General features: G+C 34.8%; 4 protein-coding genes, 1 long non-coding RNA gene and 1 other non-coding gene across 6 annotated transcripts; 3 read left to right on the top strand and 3 right to left on the bottom strand.

Moving 5' to 3' along the window:
• Positions 1 to 6,365: 6,365 nt before the first annotated feature.
• On the bottom strand, positions 6,366 to 7,420 carry LOC116000486. Its single transcript, XM_031240575.1, has 2 exons — positions 7,182 to 7,420; positions 6,366 to 6,767 (listed from the first exon to the last, which is right to left on the bottom strand). The coding sequence occupies exons 1-2, from the start codon at positions 7,327 to 7,329 to the stop codon at positions 6,559 to 6,561; spliced, it is 357 nt and encodes a 118-aa protein (XP_031096435.1). The 5' UTR covers positions 7,330 to 7,420; the 3' UTR covers positions 6,366 to 6,558.
• Positions 7,421 to 13,263: 5,843 nt separating this feature from the next.
• On the top strand, positions 13,264 to 13,941 carry LOC115999536. The gene has a single exon (XM_031239381.1). The coding sequence runs from the start codon at positions 13,264 to 13,266 to the stop codon at positions 13,939 to 13,941; it is 678 nt and encodes a 225-aa protein (XP_031095241.1).
• Positions 13,942 to 15,785: 1,844 nt separating this feature from the next.
• On the top strand, positions 15,786 to 16,828 carry LOC116000131. Its single transcript, XR_004094067.1, has 2 exons — positions 15,786 to 16,099; positions 16,546 to 16,828. It is a non-coding gene; the product is annotated as an uncharacterized LOC116000131 (long non-coding RNA).
• Positions 16,829 to 17,055: 227 nt separating this feature from the next.
• On the bottom strand, positions 17,056 to 18,595 carry LOC116000397 (vacuolar protein sorting-associated protein 32 homolog 2-like). The gene is made up of 6 exons (XM_031240477.1): positions 18,449 to 18,595; positions 18,112 to 18,211; positions 17,903 to 17,988; positions 17,738 to 17,829; positions 17,535 to 17,649; positions 17,056 to 17,446 (listed from the first exon to the last, which is right to left on the bottom strand). Exons 1-6 carry the CDS (start codon positions 18,518 to 18,520, stop codon positions 17,249 to 17,251), a joined length of 663 nt encoding a protein of 220 aa, XP_031096337.1. The 5' UTR covers positions 18,521 to 18,595; the 3' UTR covers positions 17,056 to 17,248.
• A 1,711-nt stretch (positions 18,596 to 20,306) lies between these two features.
• LOC116000557 lies at positions 20,307 to 20,430 on the bottom strand. Its single transcript, XR_004094133.1, has one exon. It is a non-coding gene; the product is annotated as a small nucleolar RNA SNORD14 (small nucleolar RNA).
• Positions 20,431 to 21,165: 735 nt separating this feature from the next.
• Positions 21,166 to 23,074, top strand: LOC115999997 (60S ribosomal protein L31). Its single transcript, XM_031239985.1, has 2 exons — positions 21,166 to 21,323; positions 22,620 to 23,074. The coding sequence occupies exons 1-2, from the start codon at positions 21,241 to 21,243 to the stop codon at positions 22,903 to 22,905; spliced, it is 369 nt and encodes a 122-aa protein (XP_031095845.1). The 5' UTR covers positions 21,166 to 21,240; the 3' UTR covers positions 22,906 to 23,074.
• The last annotated feature ends 4,046 nt before the right edge of the window (positions 23,075 to 27,120 follow it).

The following is a 27,120-nucleotide window of genomic DNA, read 5'->3' on the forward strand; positions in this document are numbered from 1 at the left end:
TCTACCTGCTGGGATATGGTGTGAATCCTGCCTTCCTCGCGGTCCGACCGTTTGACTGCTCGCACGTAGCACTGTCGAGCAGCACGTTGGTCTCCTCGAACCACTCCAACCCCATTGGGTGTATGAAACTTCATGCACAAATGGTTCATGGATATAATAGCAGCTGCGCGAGTGATACCTGGTCGCCCAAGTATGGCGTTGTGAACACACTTCAATTTCACTACCACAAAGTCCATGGTAGTCTTCAATATGTTTGGTTGGCTGCCCAACTCCACATTCAAGCTGATGACTCCCTCTGCTTCTATGGAGTCACCGGTGAAACCCGACAACGGGGTCCGAATGGGGGTTAACTGATCGGTGGACAGACCCAATCGAGCAAAGACATCAAAATATAAGATGTTCACCGAGCTCCCCGTGTCAACCAGCACCCGCTGGACATCCGTTCCGTTGACATCTAGTGTGATGACGAGTGGATCATTTTGGGCTTCCCCATGGAGTGGTAGATCATCGTCAGTGAAAAGTATTGGTTCTGTACGCTTTCTCTTCTCTCGAGGTTCCGAATGAATCGTCCCAACGTATACGTTTCTCGCCCATTGCTTCCTTTGTCGTGAAGAGTCGCCTCCTTCAGGGCCCCCGTAGATGACGTGGATCACTGGTTTCTTTCCGACCGCCTTCTCATCAGCTAACCTGGGTGGGACGAATGCCTCGTCGTGCCTTTCGGGATTCCTTTTCATCACATTCCTTTCCGTTTTTCTTTGATTTCTATCCTCCTTCATCACAAATTGCCTCAACTCTCCCTTCTGAATGAGTTGTTCAATGAGCATGCGCAAGGCCATGCACTCCGAAGTATTGTGTCCCTTGACTCTGTGGAAAGCACAATACTTTCTCTTGTCCTCCCCCTCGGGTATCGGCTCCGGTGGGTGGATCAAATTGCATTGCTCGGCAAACTGCAAGACTTCCACCAGGGGTCTGTTCAACGGAGTGAAACGTGGTACATCTTCTGGTCGATTGTATTGTTTGACGTGTCTGAACGGTGGTTTATTTTTCCTTTGATCGTGGCCTCTGTCCCGATTGACCGGCTGCTCATCGCGTCTCTTTGCCATGTTAGCTTCGGTGGCATCTGCATGATGCTTGGCTCTGGTGATGGCATCCTCATAAGTTCGGGGGGGATTAACTATGAGGTCGTAGTAGAGCGTCCCGGAACAAAGTGATGCAAGGAAAGCTTGGATTGCCACCCGGTCCTCCATCGGTTCAACCTCATCAACCTCACGTTCCCATCTAAATAGGAAAGTAGACAACGGTTCTCCCGCAGCTTGGTTTACCTTGTTCAGGCAAGTGTAAGATTTCTTTCTCGATTTACTTGCAGCGAAACGCTTTACAAACTTATCGGCCAACTGACCAAAATTTCTGATCGACCCCTGCTCCAAACCCTTGAACCATTCGGCCGCCTTACCGACTAAGGTAGCGAAGAAAGCTCTACAAATGACCGCATCGCTTACTCCCAACATCAACATGTTGCCATAGTACATGTCGACATGCTCTTGCGGGTCGTGCCTTCCGGAATAAGTGTGAGCCAGCGGGATTTGGAGGTCCTGCGGATAGTGGGCACTCATGATGTCGTCCGTAAAGGGGGTGGCAACCAGCGAGCATGATGGTTCTTTTCCCACGCCGACTCTCTCGCGAAGCTCTTGTTGTAAACGATCTATTCTTTCCTGCATCCTGGCCATTTGGAGTCGGGGACTATCCTCCTCATCGAGTTGCCTCTCTTCCCTAACCGGTTGATCGCCTACTCGATTGGTCTGCCGATCACTCACCCGACCGACAGGTCGGACCCTTCTGCCAGCTAAATGGGCGTCCCCATGTTGTGCACTCCCAGTGCTGCTTTCCTCTACAGTCATTTGGGGCCTTTGTCTCGCGTGTTCATTGTTATTCTGGGGCCCCAACCGAGATCTAACGCTATTCCGGATGCGATCAAAAGCGCTCCTACGTTGAATGGGGTCATACCGACGTCCCTCTCGATCGGACCTCCGTGTGCGATCCGTAGATTGGACTTCCTCCAAGTTACGATCTTGAGGTTGGGGGTGCGACTGTTGCCTCTGGGAAGGTCGGGGCGCCTGTTGTTCCACGGCAGGGATTTGAGGAATTGCAAGCATTTGGGGAGTGGGTGATACAACATAGTATCCGGGAGTTCCCGGCCACGGTTGGTACACCGGAGTCAATCCTTGTTGTGGAGTCCCTTGCAACGGGTTCCCCCCAAGTGCACCTGGTGGTGGAGTCAGCATTTGGCCAGTTGGGGGCAACATGGCATATGTCACTGGAATTTGAAAGCTCGTTTGCCTTGCATGTCCGCCTGCATTCGGGTTGACCGGTTGGGTAGGTCGTGCATCTTGCCTCTGGTTGGATGTCAACTCGTTCATTAGGCTCCTGGATCGTTCCAATTGGCGACGTAGATCATCTTCAGGGAGTGTTTCAATTACATTGTCAGGGTGAGGTCCGACCAACCGAGTCGGGCTCCCCCTACGTGCATGAGTTTGGCTCAAACTTTTCCTACTGTTCGTCATTTTAAGATGGATAATAGTGTGAAGAAAGAAAAGATAAAGGGATAGAACAGAGTGACTCGTTCAATCCCCACAGACGGCGCCAATGATAGCGTAAATGTAAACGGGCCTACGATTACGCTACGAACACGTGTGTTACGTGTGGTGAAGGATGCCGCTCGGCCGGTCAATCGGTCGCTCTACCGGTTGACGACTGAGCGGTAAGAAGCTATATCGCTCTACGGGTGACGAACAGTAACAAGGAGAGAGCAAGAGAGACGAATGAGCAAATCACAAGTGTATTAGTGTAGTACTGATGAGTTATCCTCCCCCCAGCGAGGGGAATTAGCCCTATATTTATACAAAGTGGATTCACTATGCACATGGTGTCTGATATGCAAGTGGAGGGCATATGGGCTGTCACTCCGCAAAATGCGCATCGGTTTGCTCGAAGTGGTTGAGTTACTCGAGGTGATGAAAACACGGATCCCTTGTTCCCGTAAAGTTGTCGGTCGTCACATCAAGCAACTGTTGCGCTCGTGAGCCTCCAATCCACAAGGTGTGTTGCTTCCGATCATGCGGCCGACGGACCGGGTGACCGTCGACGGACCGGTTGGGTGACCGTTGACGGACAGGTTGGGTGACCGACGGACAGGTGATTTACGGACTGACTAGTACATGTGCATATTTACCCATCAATAGCTCATTGACCCATTAGGTGAGAGAATTCTAGTGTCTTTAAAGAGTGTGAAACTCTAACATTGTCACTGACAAGATTTAATTATATTTCCTTATAATGTCACTAAAAAATCAACTGAATTATCCCTGCAACCTCCGCATCCAACTTTCAACATTAAATCGCAATCGTAGCTGCACTACCACTGTTGCATATATTAATATATATATATATATACACACACACACAAGTGGTTCCATTATATATGTGATTATAAATGTCGGCAAAGTCGGTGAGTCATCTCTAATGTTACTATCATGTGTCCCTTTCGTATATTCTGTAAAGTGAGTTTAAGATGATATATAAGACACCAAATCTTGTAAACCAAGCTAAGTGATGCACAGCGTTATTACCAATGGATAAGACTTGGAATACTATGCCCAAGTGAAACCGTACTATAATTGATTTTAATTTCCATGCATTACGTGTTGAACCTTCATACTTAATTACTTTCTTTCCAACCATAATGAGTTAATGACCACGAACTATATATATATATATATATATAGTTTTCTATTTTTATTTTGCAGTTAACATCGGATCACTGTTATTTTACATTTTTACATGCCAGATTACATATATCATCTCTACATTATTCTTCAGCTGATTTATATAAATGCTCCAAAATGATTAGTTATTTTATTTCACACCTACAACAAATACGCGTTATAAGACACCAATGCAGAGCAATATCAAGATTCGATTAATTTAATAATTAGATAAATTCAACTTTTCATTTTTAAATTATAAGATAATTGTAGAATTCGTACCAAAGTGTAGCTGTGTGGGTTATACTCACTTTTTGTCCCTAAGATATCATTGGCGTGACACTTTTCGTCCTTTTAATAACTTTTCGTGCCACTTTTCATCTCTAAACAACACTTAGGTGAGAACGTGCGAACTATTACATGAATGCACACAATCTATGTTGCATGTAAACAATGCATACAATCTACCCTAAAGCACACAATCTATCCTAAAGAGTTGTTCTCATTTGAACGCAACTATATATTCTTTTTGAGTACTACTGACTCTGTTAAAATGTGTATATATATAGTTGTCGGTTCAAATGATAACAACCTTATAAAGGTGAGGACTGATTTTAGCAGCCCATCAAGCTAATATAAGATTAATCAATAGTTAAGAGTTTTAGTAATAACAAAAAAAAATAGGGAGTTAATTTTATTGTACAATATTTATAAAATTAATCGCATCTTCTTCTTTTTTTTTTCTTTTTTTTCATTTGCCATCAACGGTTTATCTATCCAGGCTCAGATGGATGAATTGGACCGGTCCTTACTTTTTATGTGAGAGTTTAGCCTATTCTCGCATGTGAATAGTGGTAGTAGATTTTTTTCGTTACTCAAAACATGTAGATAGTGTGTGGGTTTCTCTCTTTACTCAAAACACAATAATGTTATATATAAAATATAACAAATCTACTCTTAAGTTGAATTCATATCATAGTTTTTTTATTTTTCTTTCTTTTTGTTTGTTTGTTTGTTTGTTTTTAATGAAAAAGAATATAAACGCACTCGAATTTACCATGATGTTCTAAGAAATAAAACATTAACAAGACTATATATCTACTGCAAGTGGAAAAACACAGCTTTAATTTTCTTCATTGCCACTCCCATTGAAGCTTCACTTGTATCCCCATGCCCAAATAAACTAAGGTCATATCATATACAGTAAGGTTTAGTTCAATTATTTGATCCCTTAAATATGAGTAAGAAAATAATATATTTACTCCCATAGAGTATATATAAATCCCGTCACATGTACAAATTTTATTAGATAAAGAAAAGTAAATGAAATAAAAACAGTGACTGACTTTATTATTTAAATCAATCAAAGGTTGGCCAGTTCTTATATCGTGGACCGCGGTCCCAAAACGACGTCGTTTTAGTAAGTGGGAGACGGAGCCTCGTAATTGACACTACAGTTCATTCCAAAAGATACTGCCTTACATTTGTTTTGATATTATCGAATGAAACTGTAGTTATATCAAAATGTATCTGTAGTTGTGTTGAAATGTAACTGCAGTGTATATGAAAAGATACTGAATAACAGTTTCACATTTGTGTTTGATATTATCGAATGAAACTGTAGTTATATCAAAATGTAACTGCAGTTGTGTTGAAATGTAACTGCAGTGTATATGAACAGATACTGAATAACAGTTTCACTTTTGTGTTTTTATATTATCGAATGAAACTGTACTTATATCAAAATGTAAGTGCAGTTGTGTTGAAAGGTAACTGCAGTTGTGTTGAAATGTAACTGAAGTTGTGTTGAAAGGTAACTGCAGTTGTGTTGAAATGTAACTGAAGTTGTGTTGAAATGTAACTGCAGTATATATGAAAAGAAAGTGAGTGGCGCGAATTCATCCGTTTGTTTTTATTAATCAAAACGACGTCGTTTTGGGACCGCGGTCCACAATGCATTGTGGACCACGGTCCACGATATAATTTGCGAAGGTTGGCATCTCAGGATAGAGTAAAAAATAGCTTAAAATTGAGAGTAGATGTAATATTTAGGCAATTAGGCATATGAATAAATTAATCACTTCATTGTAAAAGGAATGAAGTTAATGTAGCATCTAATTACACATCTAGAAGGCAACTTTAATTTGATCCAATAAATAAAATTAATATAAATTTAAATTTCTATCTTTTTGTTTTTACTTCACATTATAACCACAACAATTAAATTTAAGCACTCCCCCATATTTACACATTGACATTTTTTATGAATTGAATTTTCTTTTTTCTTTTTTTTTTTTATAAAAGAGAAACAACTAACCACACAAAAATTACTACATCATAAAGTGACTATTAATAATTGTGTGATTTTGTATGGATGAGAAGCATTCATCTAAACATAATATTTTATGCACCTTTTCATTTCAATCCAGAGTGAGTTGACGACATTTAGTTAAAATATAGCAGAGACAAATTGATGAGCCAACAACGAGGCCGTAACATTTGACTTGCTATATATATCAAGCATATAATATGGAGTAGTACAGTCCGCACGCAGTCTGCTGGTTTTGTTTAACGTAGTAATTAAAAACATCATAAAATCTGTGATGAGAATATGAAACTCGATAATGCATGATTCATATATATATTATTAAAATCTAGTACATACATACGTGATACGTTCAAATGAAAATGACAGACATATATTGATGGCCACCAAAAAGCCACAACTTTTGCATTAAACAACGTAATATAACAGGTTGGAAAAGCCACTACGAAGCAGATGAGATGGGATAGATGGCTAATAGCCCGGCGCAGCGCTGGAATTGGACTCCACCGCCGCAACTAGGAGGCGACGACCAAGCTTCTCTATATCCGCCACCGGAACCGGAATCATCAGATCGCCGGAATCAGGGACGACGACGACGGGGACGTTATTATTGAAAGAAGAAACATACTCTTCTTCAAGTGGATCCTCACTACCCATCAGCTCGCCGTCGTCTTTTCCAGCTGAAACGTAACCACAAAAACACCTACCCCTCCATCAGATCAACACTCAAGAAAATTAAGCATTTGGAGGGACAACTCTAACTATATTACTCAAGTTACTAACTTGATAACCATAAGATTACAAGTTTGTTTTTAGTAGTTAAAAGCCATCAATTGGCCTTCTTGAAAAGATCAGTTATTAGCAACGTAATCTCGAGTGGCTTAATTATCTCCTTGTGGTACTTAACCGAGTCGGTTAGAATGAATTACAAGACGGGAATTACTCATCAGTACACTTTTAATACAGTGATCAGTACGAGTTTCCCTCGTGACCCAAAAACGAAAAGCTTTTGGAAATGAAAATAATGTATGGTAGGTGAAATTTCTGAACTCAATTAATCTAAGGAGGGACCAAAAGATATGAGAATTGAGTACCTATATGAGGTCCGTGGAGGGTTAGACGTGGCCCTTCTCCATTATCGAACACACCTGTGGCTTCAATAATCTCAACTTTAGTCGCTTCTACCATTATTAATGGGAATATTATTAGAGTAAAGAGCACAAATATTGTTTTTACATCCATGATGGAGAGAGAATAGAGATAGATTTCTGCTACTAAGAATAGAAATGATATGATCTTCACCTGCTTAGATTAATATATTTATACAAGTTCCCACAGCCCAGGGGCTAAACCCGAAAGGCCGGTTAAGTTTATTATTATTATACATTGAATCAAATTCTGTTCGTGACTTTTACTGCATAATGCCATATAGCTCCACTCTTATCACTGTTACGTTGCATGTGTTATATTAATGTATACACAAGTGGACAAGTGGTTCCATTTTAAATTAAAGATAATATTATGGCCAGACAGAATTGGACTCCAGCTTTGGCTACATTATATACGTCACTAATATATGCCGGTTAGTCATGTATAATGTTACTATCATTCTTGTCCATTTCGTATTTTATAATGTGAGATTGGGATGATAAGACACCAAATATGTACATGCATATGGTCATCATCAGATCACCCAGCCTTAGGCGCACTCATTTTATGAGCTACTTGTTTTTAAGAAGACTTGGGAGGCCAAGTACCTTGTGCTCAGATGGCATGTAATGACCTCCCTCATATGAGGTCATAAATTTGAGTCCCAGCCTCAGTGGAGGCCTTAAAATAGAAAAGAAGACTTAGGGCCGATGTGGTTGTTGGCTTGTTGCATGTATATTGCATGTATATTTATATAAATAATTTAGGATTGTAAGCATCATACTTATTCCTTTATTATAGACTACTTAATACAATATTTTGTTTTGTGTATTTATTTTCTTATTGTTTAAAAAAAATATTTAGTATCAATCCAATTAATATTGATAATAAGAAACAAAACATCTGCATTAATGCTCAGGCAATGATGCATGATGCAAGCCAAATAAAAAGCATTATTAGTTTTTACCCATGTATATATGTAAGAAGTGGACTAAGAGCGAGCAACGTTAACTTCAAAGGTATCAAGTTTTTTTGTTTGTATAGGAGAGGGGATCGGAAAAAAGGAAAAATAAAATGTATTAACCTACTCCGCACCAAGATAAGTAACTTTTTGTAGGCCCCACAAACAACTTTGTATTACTACAAAACAAAATTTCTTTTCTCTTGGTCTAAATGATATTGTACTGTATATACTGTTATATATCAATTTTTATTTTTTTTAATGCATCCTTCTCTCATCTCTTTTTGAAAACAAAATAAACCATTCATTAATAAGCATCACCAAAATATCCATTTACAAATTACAACTACTCAAATATAAGCCCAAGATCAAATGCCTAGCCCAAAACCTTTCACAAGCACCCTAAATGGCTAAATGTAATTTCTTTTTAAAAAATTTCCTTCTCTGATCATCCCAACAAACTTGCTGCCTAAACTATTTGCATGGCAGTTAACGGAACGTTATACCGTGGACCAGGGTCCACAATGCTATCTGGTCCGAAACGAGCCGCGCGTATTACAAGTTTTTTTTTTTATAAATTAAAATATAAATGTAATTTGAACAACAACAAAAACAGTAATGAAGAAGCAAGAACAAAAAACACACACTTGTTCATTAGATCACAAAAATACACACGACAAAAGGTGAATATTTAAACAACATTGTGAAATTTGAAAAACATGGAACATAAGAGATAATACTTGGGCTTATATTCTGTGTATCCTAACATTCGAATGCACAAACACATCACAACCTGTGTTACTAACATGAATACACATAACGGTTGCCTAGAATACACAGAATGTTGACACAAATACACAGAACTCATCCTCCTAACATTCGAATGTTACTAACATGAATACACAAAATGGTTGCCTAGAATATACATAACGTTTGCCTAGAATACACATAATATTGACACAAAATACATAGAACTCATCCTCCTAACATTCGAATGTTACTAACATGAATACACATAACGTTTGCCTAGAATACACATAACACTTGCCTAGAATACACAAAATATTTGACACAAAATACACATAACTCATCCTCCTAACATTCGAATGCACAAACACATCACAACCTGTGTTACTGACATGAATACACAGAACAATTGTCTAGAATACACAAAATGATTGCTTAGAATACACAGAACGATTGCCTATAATACACAGAACTCATCTCCTAACATTTTGATATGAAGTGCACAATGCATTATACACCCTGGTCCACGATATAAATTGCCTTAGTTAACATCTGCTGTATAATTACTCGATCGATTCTATTCAGTTTGTGCGAGTTAAGCAAGGTAACAAGTAGTGATTTTTAATAATAATAATGGTGGAAACATTATTTTTTATATAAAAAGAAATTACTCCCTCCGACCTATTTTGTTTATCTAGTTTAGATAATTAGGGTTGATTCAAGTTATTTTTAATTCAACTGTTTTTAATTCAACTGTTCATAATATTAAGTTTAGTATTAGTATATAAAATTTATATATTTAGATACTACATTAAAAGTACTATTAAACATAAAAAATTAAATTTAAAAATAATTAAAAATTACTAAAAAAATAGTAATGAAGAAATGGTTACTACCTAAACATGACAGGTAAAATGAAACAACGGAGTAATACATTTAAATATATGTCAAGAATTATATTCATATTCTTTCAAGTATATATTTTTTTAGAAAAGTATTCCATTTGTCTCATTTTATCTGTCTTATTTAATATTCATTGATCAAACCAATTATTTCTTCTTTGTTTATTTTCTTTAGTTTTTTTTTTTTACTTATGTTTAAATTTAATTTTTTGTGTTTAATAGTAATTTTAGTATAGTTTCTAAATATATAAATTTTGTATACTAATACTAAATTTAATGTTACAAAAAATAAATTAAAAATAATTTCAATCAAGTTTTGTTAACTGAATTTGACCTATAAAATAGGACGGAAGGAGTATATGAATACTATTATAAACAGCTAAGCCGGGTTGATAACTTGATACATACGTACTGTTTTGTTGTGTACGTCCCGAAATGTTGTTTGGTTTAGCAACGTTACACATGCATTTGGTCAGGCAATATATATAATATATATACACTAAAAATTTCGTGGAGAGTCTCTAGTTAGACATGGACATGTCTGAGGCGGTGGGACTATATATATGCTAGTTGCGCTGCAAGTGGAAAACCACCTTCACGCCTTCACTTGCCTATAACGAAAAGTGTAATACTTATGAGGAATAAGAAGTTCAATAAATTATTCAACTACATACCAAATAATAATTCAGTCATCAAACTTAAAAAAAATACAATTTCATCCCTAAATAATGCAAACTCATGCAATTCAACAAAAAATAACCTATTTACTTGAAAACATGATGACGTGACGGTTACCGAATTTAAAAATAATTTTAAATAAAATAATTATTTACATAATAAAAAGAAAAACCTAAGGTCCAGTTCATCTCGTCGGGCCGTCTCCTTGACCATGGAGACGCCCCGAGACAAAGCTGCCTTCATCTCCTTGCCATGGAGACGAAGCCGGCCCATTTGTAATTTCGTTTTCGGTCGGAGACAAAGGGACTTTTTTTAAAAAAAATAATTATTTTATTTAAAATTATTTTTAAATTCAGTAATCGCTACGTCAGCATGTTCCCAGATAAACGAGTCATTTTGGGTTGAATTGCATGAGTTTGCCTTGTTCAGAGATCCAATTATTATTATTATTATTATTATTATTATTATTATTATTATTATTAGTTCAATGACCTAATTGTAGTTTAATTTGCAGTTAAATGACATACTAATTGTAGTTTATACTCTTAAGGCTGGCTATAAGCTTGCTACTGGTGTCATGTCGGGGAGGGGTTGGTTTTTCGTGCATGGTCATCTCTCTTGGAAGCTTTGTATCCCTCCAAAGTATGTCAATTTTCTTTGGAGATGTGCTAGAGCTATTCTCCCTGTTCGCACTACTCTTGCTAGTCGTGGTGTAAGTCTTGATCCCNCCACGATATAAATTGCCTTAGTTAACATCTGCTGTATAATTACTCGATCGATTCTATTCAGTTTGTGCGAGTTAAGCAAGGTAACAAGTAGTGATTTTTAATAATAATAATGGTGGAAACATTATTTTTTATATAAAAAGAAATTACTCCCTCCGACCTATTTTGTTTATCTAGTTTAGATAATTAGGGTTGATTCAAGTTATTTTTAATTCAACTGTTTTTAATTCAACTGTTCATAATATTAAGTTTAGTATTAGTATATAAAATTTATATATTTAGATACTACATTAAAAGTACTATTAAACATAAAAAATTAAATTTAAAAATAATTAAAAATTACTAAAAAAATAGTAATGAAGAAATGGTTACTACCTAAACATGACAGGTAAAATGAAACAACGGAGTAATACATTTAAATATATGTCAAGAATTATATTCATATTCTTTCAAGTATATATTTTTTTAGAAAAGTATTCCATTTGTCTCATTTTATCTGTCTTATTTAATATTCATTGATCAAACCAATTATTTCTTCTTTGTTTATTTTCTTTAGTTTTTTTTTTTTACTTATGTTTAAATTTAATTTTTTGTGTTTAATAGTAATTTTAGTATAGTTTCTAAATATATAAATTTTGTATACTAATACTAAATTTAATGTTACAAAAAATAAATTAAAAATAATTTCAATCAAGTTTTGTTAACTGAATTTGACCTATAAAATAGGACGGAAGGAGTATATGAATACTATTATAAACAGCTAAGCCGGGTTGATAACTTGATACATACGTACTGTTTTGTTGTGTACGTCCCGAAATGTTGTTTGGTTTAGCAACGTTACACATGCATTTGGTCAGGCAATATATATAATATATATACACTAAAAATTTCGTGGAGAGTCTCTAGTTAGACATGGACATGTCTGAGGCGGTGGGACTATATATATGCTAGTTGCGCTGCAAGTGGAAAACCACCTTCACGCCTTCACTTGCCTATAACGAAAAGTGTAATACTTATGAGGAATAAGAAGTTCAATAAATTATTCAACTACATACCAAATAATAATTCAGTCATCAAACTTAAAAAAAATACAATTTCATCCCTAAATAATGCAAACTCATGCAATTCAACAAAAAATAACCTATTTACTTGAAAACATGATGACGTGACGGTTACCGAATTTAAAAATAATTTTAAATAAAATAATTATTTACATAATAAAAAGAAAAACCTAAGGTCCAGTTCATCTCGTCGGGCCGTCTCCTTGACCATGGAGACGCCCCGAGACAAAGCTGCCTTCATCTCCTTGCCATGGAGACGAAGCCGGCCCATTTGTAATTTCGTTTTCGGTCGGAGACAAAGGGACTTTTTTTAAAAAAAATAATTATTTTATTTAAAATTATTTTTAAATTCAGTAATCGCTACGTCAGCATGTTCCCAGATAAACGAGTCATTTTGGGTTGAATTGCATGAGTTTGCCTTGTTCAGAGATCCAATTATTATTATTATTATTATTATTATTATTATTATTATTATTATTAGTTCAATGACCTAATTGTAGTTTAATTTGCAGTTAAATGACATACTAATTGTAGTTTATACTCTTAAGGCTGGCTATAAGCTTGCTACTGGTGTCATGTCGGGGAGGGGTTGGTTTTTCGTGCATGGTCATCTCTCTTGGAAGCTTTGTATCCCTCCAAAGTATGTCAATTTTCTTTGGAGATGTGCTAGAGCTATTCTCCCTGTTCGCACTACTCTTGCTAGTCGTGGTGTAACTATTCTCCCTGTTCGCACTACTCTTGCTAGTCGTGGTGTAAGTCTTGATCCCTCATGTCCTACTCTTGCTAGTCGTGGTGTAAGTCTTGATCCCTCATGTCCTTTATGTTTTTCTTACCCTGAATCAACATTGCATTTGTTTCTTCAATGTCAGCATACAAAGATTTTATGGGAGAACCAGTTTGCTATTCAAGCTTTTGGTGATATTGTTTGTTTTGAGGATTTCTTGTCTCATCTCATGGTGTCAGCAAATCCAGATTTAATGCACAAGGTTGTGGCATTGTGCTGGTCTATTTGGACTTGCCGAAATGCACTGGTATGGAACCAAAAAGCTTGGGACTCTAGGAATGTTTTACATATGGCTTCTTCTTTATTTCTTTCCTGGAGTGAGTTTATTATGCATGAGACCCAAGGCCCTGTTAATTCTTTGCATGCTGTCAGTGGTGATAATGATCTTGGAGACTTAATTCACATTCATGTTGACGCAACTGTTAATCCCAGTGAGGAGGATGGTTATGTCGCTGCTGTTGTTCATGAGGGGAATGGCGACTACTTGGCGGCTAGAAGTTCAAAAGTCAGGTGTTTACACGACCCCCATCTTGCCGAAGCTATAGCGATAAAGGAAGCTCTTTCCTGGGCTAAGGATTGCGATTGGCGGAAGATCATTATTTTTTCGGATTGTCAAGTGGTTTGCTCATTATTGAAGTCGGGTTCCCCGAATTTATCCTATGCTGGTTGTGTTCTTCAAGAATGTCTCAATCTTAAACGACATTTTGATTCTGTGTCGTTCAGTTTTATTCCTAGATCAGCGAATAAGTTGACTCACGCTTTAACTAGAGCTACTAATTCTCAGTCTGGTCCTCGTTTATGGTTTAATTCTATTCCTGATTGTATTCGACATTTGATTAATGATTAATTCGTCTTGGTTTGTTTTCAAAAAAAAGAAGACATATTTGAATGTTATTCCTACTTATGAAAAACTTGATCCATCTCACCGATAAATAAGAATTCATTAGACAGTTGGTTTCATATGAGTTTTTTCCAAAATATTAATACATCCTTAAATTAATCACTCAATAATTTAAGTCAATGTCTCTCTTGATTTTACACTAATACTTCGTAATAACCGATATGTAACAATAAAAAATAGGGGTGGGAGGAGAACATATATAGAAGATGCCATCATTGTAAACAAGTTCATTGTACATTTTCTCCAGAATGCCAACTGAAAAGGGTGCTTTTAGTAGAGGTGAGGTTTGTATTTCTGTGTTTGGCATTGAAACACTATTCATATAATCATATCAGATGTTTACCTAAAGTTTATTTTGGCTTTTAACCAAGTGAAATAGTAAAGGTGGCCTAATAATACTAGCTCAAATGGTGTGACCAATCATCATAATATCTTGTTCTACCTTGTGAATTGACGTGGCTACTCACAATTTACCTCTTATAGTCACTCTTGGGCAATGATTTTGAAGGCATGTAATTTTCACATTTAACAACCTCTTTTTTTTTTTTTTTTTCGCAAACAATTAACCACCCTCTATTGTGAATTCTATTATACTATATTATATAAGTCCTTTATATAGACTTTAAACGGACAACGGAAAAAAATGTACTGTAGCAATTTCAAACATGATAATCTGAGTCTGACTAAACATACTTAACAAATGGTTAGGTTCAATTAAGCTTAATAATACAGTTTTTCTATAAAATATTAAGTATTAGCATTCAATTGCAAGTTTAGTAAAAAAAACATCATTTAATCAAACTTTTATAATGTATTTTACACTCATGTTTCAATTAAAAAATACTTAACAAATGGTTAGGGTTTAAGCTTAATATATAAAGTTTTCCTTTAAAAAATTAAGAGTTTGTATTAGGCTATCTTATCCCTGCAATACTATCTCAGTAACAAAAATATCATATCACTAAATTTACAATTTCTTTATTATTCTTTTTACATTTCTACAATATACTCTTATTTAAAAAAATAAAAAAAAGTCACACTTTCACATCACATCAAAAGAAAATTAAAAATAATGAAAATAAAAAAAATAAATAAAAGTACAAAAGCAGCCTTTTGTCAGGTTTAACAAACTTGCTGCAGTAGCAAGTTTGCTAACCATGCCATTATATAAAAAATTATTTTTCAATGTGTCACATCATCTAGCAAGACGAAGATTGGCTGGGATAAAGACAACCTTAGTAATTAATTGTAAGTTTAGTAATAAAAAGATATTTAATTAATTTTTTTTTTAAAGTTTCACTTCATAATGTAATTTAAACTCAAAATTTCAATTAAATCTGAAAAGAACTCTCCACTTATCTTAAAATTGGCCAAAATTTTCTCAAATATAAGCTAATCCACCTTTCACATAATTGAATTGGAATTTAATATCAACTGAATTATCGGGGTGGTTAAAGAAGTAATAAAAAATTAAAAGTTGATAAAAACTATGAAAAATGATTAAGAAACAACTGGTGGCCGTGAATATTTATTTTATTTTATTTTAGTTTTGGATTATTATGCTTTAGATTTATAAGGCTAAGAAACGCAACGGCCAACTCAAATTTGAAATTTAAAAATGAAAAGAGTAACGTAAAAACAGAAATACAATAAAAAATTTGTACAGTACAATGATTTTTTGCATGTGCGAAGGAATCTTCTTTCATTGGACAGCTCAGTACGACCTGGAGGGAGAGCAGGCATCACTACAGCCGTACACGTGTCAGAAACCAACGGCCTTGATTGGGGTGTTCCAGGGTGAAAACAAAGAGGCTGACAGAGAGGCCATGCTCTGGAGATCCTCTCAATCAAACACAGAATAAGCCTCTCTCTATCTCTTTGCCTTTCTTTATATAGCCCAACAATTTCAGGGATTTAAGCATACACCTCAAGGCTTTTGTGAAGCAGCCATTGAAGATACAAATCAAGAAATTTGAGTGGTTTATTGCTGCAACAATGGAGGTTTCAAGAGTTTGCTTTTTAATGGCTATTTTTGCTATTGTCTTGGCATTGGCTATTCCTTCCATTAATGCCCAGGCCCCTGCCCCTGCCCCCACAAGTGATGGTATGCTCTTTTCCTCCGATTTTTTTATTTTACATATTGCCCTAATATCTACATTTCAATCGAATCTTCGTTTGAACCCCATTTGGGTTACTTTCTTAAACGGGACAGGAATTCCACGCTCTCAATTAGGTTGTAAATTCTCCACCTTCATGTTTAGGTGGCTGCTTAAACCCAAAATTGAGATTTTTATCTCTATAAAAGAAACCTGAATTTGGGGTTTAAGTAAAAATATGGATAGTTTTTCATCTCCCACAAATTACAATGTGTAATACTGAATGAATTGAAATGAGTGAAAACGGTATAATAATGTGCTTGATACAACACATAATTGTATCCGATACGATTGATATTATAGAAGTTTTTAATAAATGTCACTGGGTTTATAAGTTGAAGTGTAAATTATTGAAATTGTGAGTGCTGACAAATGGAATGGAATGAAATTGCAGGGGTGGCAATTGATCAAGGAATAGCATATGCTCTGATGCTGGTAGCTCTGGCGATTACTTACATGATTCACTGAGAGATATATTATATATACATTTGTTTGTACTGTGTAGGGTGGTTTGTAATTGGTGGAGTAATTGGGTAGCAGTAGACATTTGATTGTTAATTTTATTTCAAAAATTCATTTGCCTCTATTATTTATTTCCTTTGTATAAAAAAAAAATCCAGCAATTTCAGTTTCCATTGTTCTAATTTCGTTCTATATAGATCTTTTTATGCTCTTTATTTTTTAAATTTTATTTTAACTTTTTACATATGAATGGTTGATGAATACCTGTTAGCTGATTGAATTAGTAAGTTTAACTATTTTCAACTTTGACCAATAGTTTGGATTTTGGGTCTCTCAATAACCCCATGTCTTTAATAGGAATCAAACCCTACACTGTCACTGGAATAAGACTTATCCTTAAACCACCGAGTTAAGCCTGCAGGGCACATTCCAAATTTCTTTGTTAAATTGCATAACAATACTTTTCTTTTTCTTTTTAATTTTCTATTTTTTAAAAAAAAATTTCAAAAATTGAAAAAAATTTCAGTTATTAAACAAAGCCTAAACCAACCAAATTCAACATAGTCAGAAACCTCTGAGAATCACAGCTCCTAACACAAACTCAGGCCAAAAAATTACTGGTAAAAGGGTTGAGCTCAAAGAGCCATTTCTCTTTGCAATTCAGCAAACTCCTCATCACTGTCTCTATCCCTTGTCCTAGAAGAAGTCTGAGCTGATTGCTTGACTAGTGGGATATGCAGTGGAGTAGCAGGGATGGTGGAAGTTGCAGGCTGCAGAAGTTGCTCTTCCAAGTCGTCGATTTTCAACGCATCGAGCTCTGCCTCCAGTTCATCCTACACAAACAAACCGAAAATTATTGAGCTAAAAAGCTGTTATGAATTGGGGAAAAAGAAATGCAAGTTTAGTGGCATTCTGCAAAACCTCATCAAAGTCAGCTCCTGAACCAATTGGAGCAGCCAATGCTTCCTGTATCTGTCTTATGTTCTCTGTCTGTTCATTCACTTCATCCATCGTCTTGTCCACATAATCGATGTTCCTATACGCAATAACAATAAAACGGTCTCTCTTATTTCAATCTCATATCTTATTCATTTGTGTAATAGGACAGTAAAACCAATACTAACATTGTTTTCTGCATGGCTTTCATTGCAGCTGCTCCAGTTCTCAGAGCATCAACAGTCCCCGTCGTGACCTTTGCTCCTTCTATCATTATCATCTAACCATAACCACACACGAGGCATATATGTTAACTGAAATATGACTACTAAATTTAAGAGGATCAAGCCAACCTGATCATGAATGCGCAACTGGAAATTGCAAAGCTGTTCAATCTGCTGCTCGAAGAGTTTCTTCCTTTTCAAGCATTGTAGAGCCGCTGCACGAAGAAATTGATAATACTAGGTCAAATAATGAATGAATCATCAACCAATTTTCCACGACATTACAGAAATAGAAACCCTAGAAATTGAAGATCAAAAAGTACAAAAGTACATATTACCTCTCTTGTTCTTCGCTCTGGTAAATTCTTTCGCCCTTTCAGTTTCTTCAGCGGCCTTCCTTTGGAGTACTTTCTCCTTCTTCTCCAGCGACACCAGAGTCTTAACAATCAAAAATGAACAAAATAAACAAATCATCCGAAAGAACAAACAGCGGAAATGAAGAAATCACAGTCAAAGCTTATTCTACAATGGAGCCATTTCAGATTGAAAAATAATAGGATTCATAAACACAATTCTGATGCTAAGTTTACCAATGGCGAACATTATTTTTCAAATTTCTTCTAATTGATAGATAAAAAGGCTATAAATCTCATTTAGTTTCATGTATGTAGGTACCTCATTCAATTTATCCAGGGTTGCAATATGATCATTTTTATCCTTAGACTTCCTGAAGACCCGAGAAAACATCTCCACTGCTTCAAAATATCACAATTGCTTCTACTGTTCTACAGGTATCATCGACCAGTGTGTTACCAGAATTTAGGTTTTAGGATCATTTGGAAGAGTTTGGAGTGATCAGAACTCTTTTAAGTGGGGAGTGATAAAAACTCTGAGAAATATTAACAATTAATTTGTCTAAAAAAGAGAGAAAAAAACTATATATATACATAATGAGCCCAAGCTTATGAAATCCATTTTATAAATAAATAAATAAATTTTAAGTTTAATTAACATATTGTTTAATTTAAATAACAATAAAAGAAAATAATAGTAATTAAAGTTTTATTATTTATTCATGGCAACATCTAATCCTTGCTTATTGAGTTGTGCTGTAACATGTTTAAATTTTCATTTCATTTATGCTTGTATACTTGTCCATTTTAGTGCCAATGATTAGCACTCTTGTACACCATGATCATCTCTCATTTGTGGTGCTCCGACTCTGCCTTCCTCAATCACACTTTGTTAATATCTTACTAGGGCATAAGCAAGTCTAACAGCATGTTCTGCTCGCGAAAGACATGTCAAAATGTAACTTTTCAACATTGGCCCACCAACTATTGCACCTACATCGATGATACACCTCAAAGGCCCCTTGGACACCGACACCTTTAGTCCATTCTATAATTCCTTTTAAGTCGCTTTGAATATCGATCACCCTAACCCCTTTTTCCCGAGCCCATTTCATGCCCTTTCATATTGTCCATCCTTAGGTAGTTAGGTATATCAGTATCATCACATATACCATAATTATATTTGGTAGCTAGAGATAAATACCATCATATTCACGTATACCATACATAACTGTATCAAACACCATCATACCATGTTTACCAATGTTATATTTGTACTGGATTTTGTGTCTGTACCCTCAGTATACCATACATGATAATAAACTAACATGGTAGAAATATCCCAAAAATCAGATCGAGTTTTGTGTTCATAACAATTTATATCCACTACAAATACTATGCATCAATATCTGTAGATGATGGAAAAGGAGCAAAATGGAGCATTTCATGCCAACAATGAACATGGAAGAGGGTAAACCAGAAGTTCGTTTAACAGTAAATTAAATCAAAGGCCACAACTCATTTCAATTTTCAAACAATAAGTCGTTATCTGACAAACAATCTCAGAGATGGGAGTTAATGTAAGATGAGAGTGAACTATGGGGTTTGTTTAGGGAAAAAACAACTTAATCCATCAAAAACAAAGGAGATGTCATCACATATTAATAAAAAGCTGGAAATTGTAGTTTAATACAGCATCCAAAATGGCTATAACAGGAACATCCATCTGAATTACAAACTCTAAATAAGAAAAATCTTCATTTCTTCATTTACTTTTCAGATGAGTTTGGCCCTCTCTTCTTACCAAAGCCAACAACTGTAAGTACAAGAAAAACAAAATATCCAATCAGAAAATTATATAAGTACTCATAAATAGCATAACATGTAATCACCTTGTGTAAACAAAAGAAATACTCACACATCCAAGCAAAACTGTCTCTAAAGAATCAATATGACTCAAAAAAAAAAATGTTCAGTTATAGACATACAAAAAAATCCATTACTTGCAGCCATCTAGAAATCAAGAACCCAGGACAACTGGGGAAGCAATCTTTAAAAACTATGCAAAATAGAGCTAACAGACAACAATTAAAGGTTGAAATGTTATAACAACCAGAATATGATCTGTCCAAGATGTACAAATTTGACAAACAAAAACAACAAAAAATCATAACTTTAGATGTTTCAGACATCCAAGGAAGGATAAAAGCAGCACTAGCTCTCAAGCCTGGCGAAGGCAAAAGCTCTTAGGCGACCACTGCGAATGTTTTGAGAAACAAGCCTTTGGATTTGTCATCATCAACTTATATCATTATTCAAAAACTAACAAAACAAAGACAAATACATAATCTTAAATAGCAAACTTTTTACTGCACAAGCAAATATACTGAACCGATATCAATATAAAACTAAACGATATTAAAAAAATATAATAAATCCGAGCCAGATTTCACACACAAGCACACACAGATTATGAATCTCGGGCAGAAAAAAATCCAAAACCTATAAAATAATCAAAGAAAAGATGAAATTACCGGCTGTAACAAAGCGGCGATTGTACTGCATCCGCTTGTGGGCACGGCCGCGGGGCTTCTTCTTCTTATCTTGCTTGGCAACCTTAGGGGTCTGCCCTCTCACCTTGCCGGCACGAGCCAAAGATCCGTGTACCTTACCTAAAAATTATGAAAATAAATTTAAAAAATTTACACAAATAATGAACGATAACTACATTTACGCAAAGCATCCAAATTATGCTAACCCATGGCAGATTTCTAAGTCTCCGGCCGCCGATTGAAAAGGCTTTCGCTCTCTGATTCTCCGACTGCTCAACACGAATGTAGCTGCCAAGACCGCTGTATTTAAGGGCTAGGGTTTTAACGAATATTTATATATATTTCCTCAGTGGATTGGATTTCGGGTAATATTGGGCTCTAGAATGATTGGGTGGCCCATTAAGAAACGGCCCAGTGATTTTCACAAGATGGACGTTAATTACGAGAAATGCCACTAGGGTTTAATCTTCACTCTCCTTTTATTGGGTCGTCGTCTTCAATCTTCACTTCTCGCCTCCCTCTCTCCGAACCCTAGTAAGCTCTTTGTTTCTAAAGAGTGAAAATGGTGGAGAAGACGAAAGCTAGAAAAGAGGAGGTTGTTACTAGAGAGTACACAATCAATTTACATAAGCGTCTTCATGGCTGGTAATTCCTATATATGTTTATGTACATATTGAATGGACGATGAATTTACTTTTTTGTAGTTTGAAAATTAGCTGAAAACCGATTTGATTAAGTTTTAGATAGCTCTGGCTTTATGACTTGTTCTTCTTCGGTTAAACATATTCTGCCTTAAATGCTTTTGTGTTAGGGATTGATTTGTTTAGATATTTCTTAAGGTTTTTTATGTTTTTGCTTACAGTTTTGTTGAATTGTATTGGGTAAATGTTTGAACTAAGATCAGTTTATTAGGTGAACTATAACCCTTTAGCATTGGGTAAATGTGGAACTGAGAACAGTTTAATAGGTTAGGAATCAGCCTCATGATTAAGTGTTCCTAGGAATCCTAGACAATGTTATCAAAATGAATTGAACAAATTTGTTCTTGTGCCAATATATCACTCAATGAAACAAATGAGTCTTATAAATCTTATTGAAATGATATCGCCCCAGTGCTAATCTCTGTGTTTCTGAACAAACTACATTGCACTTTGGAGTATAAGCTAGTGCTTATTTACATGCCAGATATTGAGTGTGGCATTTGATTGGTCTTAACTCTTGTTTACCAAAGTCGAGCTTTTTGAATCTGGTCAACTACAAACCATTTTATACTGAATGCAAAGTTTGTGCAGTAAACTGAATTTGTTCAACTGCAACATATTACTGGCTGAATCGGGGATTTAGTAGTTTTTTATTTAGAAAACTCAATGTTGCAAAAGGCACTAGGCACCCCTCCTAGAGTGCCTAGTCAGCCGAGTAATTTTTTTTTTTGAAAGGCTGTGTGTGGGTTGTGAGCTGTTAAACTGTTATAATTGCCAAACTAGTCAACTACATATGTTAGATTGTTAGTTGAGTAATGGAAGAGGAGTTGCCGACCAAGTGACGACATACAGGACTACAGGTGAGGGAATTAAAGAAAAAACCACTGACGGCTTTCCGGCCACCTAGGGTTGAAATCGCGCCTAACAACTAGGTTGATTTTACGACGTTGAAAAAATTTTCCTGGTTGCATTGCTTTTGAAGTAGTGATTCTTTAACTTTGAGCTGGAAATAAAAGGAAAAATAAAATTACGAAGAATTCTTATATTGATATGAGTGTTTGTACTATAAAATACTATGAAGGAAATATATACAAGAAGAATTAACCACTAGTAACTGCATAACACGAACAACCATTCATTAACACCTAACAAATTAACCTATTTATTTGTATTGCTTATATGATATTCAATGTCCACTTTTATGTGGTTATATAACGTGCAATCTTTTTGTGGGTCACAGCACATTCAAGAAGAAGGCCCCTAACGCCATCAAGGAGATCAGGAAATTTGCACAGAAAGCTATGGGGACTACAGATGTGAGAGTTGACGTGAAGCTGAACAAGCACATATGGAGCAGAGGAATCCGAAGTGTCCCAAGACGTGTTAGAGTTCGCATTGCTCGCAAGAGGAATGATGATGAGGACGCAAAGGAGGAGCTCTATTCTCTTGTTACCGTTTCTGAAATCCCACCGGAAGGGTTGAAAGGGCTAGGTACTAAGATCATCGACGATGAGGATGAGGATTAGTTTGTATTGTTGGAAAACTTGAAAACTTGACATTCTTGTTATCTTTTAAGTTTCTTAGCTTATGAGTTTGTCTAAATGTTTTGTTGCTTTTTCTTTAGACATGATAAATTTACGAGAGGCTTTTACAGTAAACTTGAATGTGTTGATTAATTTTAGTGATCTTGTGCCATGGGCAGCCGCCAAGTGAATTCACATCACACTCTTAGAGAGTTAGAGGTTGAGTTATAGTGTTGTGGCATTGATAATAAATGTAATTGAAATGAAAATATGAGTTATTCAACTTTTTAAAAAAAATGTAATTAAAACTTAACAAGAAAATATAATTTATTTTTTAAACAAGTTAAATTTGTGCAATTAAATAAATTGAGTTGGTTTTCAACAAGTTATGAGAAATAAATATTTTAGTTTTCAACTATGGTGGCCTGGTGGGAGAGTGGAGATGAAGAAATGTCTAAAGTTTAATTGTATTAAGGGGAGAAAATGGCTTATGTAATTATTTATTTAAATATTTATTATCAATCTAATAACAAGTTTTATAAATTGATTTTACTTCTTTCAAGTAGGAGTGTTTGGTCCAGTGGCATGATTCTTGTTTTGGGAATGCCCTTTCATATGTCCTTACTTCGGAGAATTTTTTTTATTTTTTATTTTTTTGGATTTTAGATCTTAAATTCATCCTACAATGATTTAGACATCCTCTAAATCTCTCTTTTGTTTTTTTTGAAAGAAAAACAAAGCTATCCATTAAGATCCAAATTTAGCACATTACAAAGATAGAAATGAGGGTTAGTCCACCACTCCATACAACCAGACCTAGAAATGTATTGCTTAGTTATAGCATGAACTGCCCGATTCGCTGATCGCTTAGCAAATAACAAAGAAACTTAAAAGAGTTCTTGCAAAATGGTTTAAATGTTGGAAAGAAGATTCCCCTCTACAATGGTTTAAATGTTGAAGAAGTTTGAGAGAGTATGTTTCCGCTTGCACTCTTGCAAAAAAAAAATTCCTTGATCCAGCTGAGTGTTTCCCTGATAGTTGCTGCTTCTGCTTACCTTGGTGAGTAAACTCCTTTCCAAATGTGTACCTCTTGCAGCTATAAATCTTCCCATCTTGTCCCTGATTATACTACCTAATCCTATTCTTGCATTTTCTTTATCGATGGTCGCATCCACATTCATCTTCACAAAACCCAGCTGAGATTTCTTCCATTTCACTTCCTCATTGCTTTGGTTTGTGGTACTGGTGTTAGCAGCTGTAGAAGCTTTCAACCATTCATCTACAAATTTTTTAGCTTTTATAACTGTAGCACAAAGCCGATTGGGCCTTCATATTCTGCCAGATTTTTCATTGCGATGTTTCCAGATTTCCCAGTAGGTAGCAAATAACAAGTCATTCTGTTCAGTAGATAGGGAGAGAGAATTTTGAAAAAACCATTCCTGGAAAGACTGCAACACGTTTTTAAATTAATAACGCAATAGCTAGGCTCCAACACTCCTTGGCTAGAATAGAATCTGCAAATAGGTGTTTTGAGGATTCCTTTTCCTTGTTACATAGAGGGCAAGTGTCATCACAATTAACTTTCCTTGCTTTGAGAAGGTCTTTAGTTGGTAAACATCCGGCGCATACCTGCCAAAAAAAACATTTTCACTTTGGGAGGAAGTTTTAGCTTCCAGAAAAAGAACATTTCAGCATATCCTCCTGACTTAGCTCGCCTTTAAGAATTTTGTAATAGACTAATAGCTACTGAAAAATTGTCTATCTTCTTCGGGGCCCAAATCACCTTGTCCTCTGTTTAGATATTGAAGATACTTCTGTGAGATGACGATTTTACCCTTAAAATATAAAATCCGGCAATATTTCTCCGTCAATTTGGCTAAAAAGACCAAAATTGATAAAAATAACTAAGTTAGGCACCAAAACTGAAAATTTTAAAGTTGTGCACCAAAAGATAAAACTCAAAAGTCGTGGGACCAAAAATGATATTAATTCTTTATTTTAATTCCAATTCGAATTTACTACCAAACAAGTGACTCCTTCCACTTAAACTTGTGCTGTAACATGTATAAATTTTCATTCATTTATGTTTGTATACTTGTCAATTTTAACAATTAGATAATATTTAATCATTGTTTTAAGACACACTAGTATTTGCCCCCGTGCGATGCACGGCATAAATTTTAAGTAATTTTATTGTTGATAATGTTTTTAAAATGATAAAATCAAATATTAATCATGAAAACTCATTCTGAAATGTATAACTCTATAGAAATACTAAATTGGTTGTTATATTGAATATCATTACATACTATTAGCATATATTATAAAGCATTGTGTTATTAAATACCACATGCATGAGATAGTTATGAACAAATACTACATCGTAATAAAGTCGATAATACTAAAAAAGAAAGATATCACATGAAATTTGACAATTTTACATTTAAATAATTCAAGCTATATACAATAAATTAAGAAATCAAACTATATACAATAAATAAGGGATTCGTTATTTTTTTTTCATTAGAAAAATTTAAATGATGCTCATTTGAAAATTAGAATATAATAAATACTCATGTCCCTTTGCAACCATTTAATGAAATTGGATGTTGTAAGAAAAATTAAAGTTTCTTATATACAAAAACATCAACGATAATTATGTGAATATGTGGTATTAAAATGATCTACAAAATAACATTTTTAAGCTGTAAGTTAAGTTTATAATTATTTGGATATTACTTAAGATATAAATATATAAAAAATTAAAATTTATTCTATTTTATAGTTAACACATACAAAAATGTGTACATATATTATAATTATTAGTATGACACTTATACGACGCACATACTAAAAATTTAAAATATTAAATTATACAATGTTATTACATTTTATATATCAAAATGTGATATGAGGTTTATTCATTCATATATAAAATTGTGTAACTTAATAATTATGTTAATTTGATATGAATAATTATTAATATATGTTTAATTAAAATAATACCTATAATGATATAAAACAAATATAATTCAAATGATATATATAATAATAAATTCATAAGAAAATATACAAACACAACACCATAACAACACTACAAATATAAAATCACAAATTATAAAGTTTAACTACCATATTTAATTTATTCAAAAAAAAAAACCTATCATATTTAATTATTTCTATATATAAATTACACAAATTATTACTCCATAAATTGACAGTCAATTAAATGTAAAACAAAATTGACAGTCTCTCTCAATCTCTCACTTCAATCATCGTCTCTCTCTGTCTCACAGCCTCGGAACCTCCGCTTCTCCTCCATCGGCGGCTCCGACTTTCTTACTCCGCGCTCTCATCGTCTCTCTATGTCACAGCCTGTCCGGTTCCGATTCTCCGCCCTAGGCGCCTTCGGCTCTCTGCCCTTAGCGCTTTCGAGTTCGAAGCCCATCTCTCAACATACCTGTGAGAAATTTCTTTTCGTTTCACCGCTATTTTCTCCATTCATCCATCTATTATTCTTCCACTCTAGCAAATTTCTTTTCAAATGTCAGAAATTAATAGGTACATGATAGTGTTTCAAATGCAATAACTTATATTTGAAAGATCTGTGAGCATATACGCTCAACAATAAATCACGTTTTTGGAATATTGAAAAAACATCAATGGCACTGAGTGATTGCTTTCTTTGTTAGGGTTTGGTAATAGTAATTAAATGTGTAGACTACATAATACAGAATATGAAATCTGTTTCTTTCCTTTTTGCAATTTGGATTTTCTGCTCTGTTTTTTAAGTATAAAATTATCTTCATTCGTCTACCTGAATACATATTTGATTTTTTTTATATAAACAATTTTTTAGATTAATTTGGGAAATTAAGCATATTCCTGTAATTCATATTAATTTGCCACTTGTTTCCTCTTCATTGCAGTAATTTTGCAGTAATTTAGGCTCGAAATATTGTTTCATCTCAAATTTCTTAATTCATGTTTCTACTGATTGTTCATGATATATATGTTACTTCAAGTCTGCTCCATTGGAAGTACTATTTGCAAAAATTAGTTGGGACATAACATGCCTTGATCACTGCACTGTTGCACTTCTTGTTTGACCTTTACACCTCCCTATCTATAAGGTGAATTAATTCTATAGCATTTTTATTTTGAATTTACCTTTCCAATATACATTCATCTAGATGAAAATAATAATTTCGTGCCAGT

Source organism: Ipomoea triloba, chromosome 12, assembly GCF_003576645.1.
Source record: "Ipomoea triloba cultivar NCNSP0323 chromosome 12, ASM357664v1".
In the NCBI taxonomy this organism is placed as follows: Eukaryota; Viridiplantae; Streptophyta; class Magnoliopsida; order Solanales; family Convolvulaceae; genus Ipomoea; species Ipomoea triloba.

Bases quoted from the DNA above. Each gene is read 5' to 3' on its own strand.
- LOC115999536 (XM_031239381.1), top strand. From the start codon at position 13,264: ATGGTGTCAGCAAATCCAGATTTAATGCACAAGGTTGTGGCATTGTGC.
- LOC116000486 (XM_031240575.1), bottom strand. From the start codon at position 7,329: ATGGATGTAAAAACAATATTTGTGCTCTTTACTCTAATAATATTCCCA. The intron at 6,768-7,181 runs GTACTCAATTCT...GTTACGTTTCAG, and splicing joins CCTCCACGGACCTCATATAG to CTGGAAAAGACGACGGCGAG.
- LOC116000397 (XM_031240477.1), bottom strand. From the start codon at position 18,520: ATGTTTTCTCGGGTCTTCAGGAAGTCTAAGGATAAAAATGATCATATT. The intron at 17,650-17,737 runs GTTAGTATTGGT...TATTGCGTATAG, and splicing joins AAAGCCATGCAGAAAACAAT to GAACATCGATTATGTGGACA. The intron at 17,447-17,534 runs GTTTTGCAGAAT...TTGTTTGTGTAG, and splicing joins CAGGAGCTGACTTTGATGAG to GATGAACTGGAGGCAGAGCT.
- LOC115999997 (XM_031239985.1), top strand. From the start codon at position 21,241: ATGGTGGAGAAGACGAAAGCTAGAAAAGAGGAGGTTGTTACTAGAGAG. The intron at 21,324-22,619 runs GTAATTCCTATA...TGTGGGTCACAG, and splicing joins CATAAGCGTCTTCATGGCTG to CACATTCAAGAAGAAGGCCC.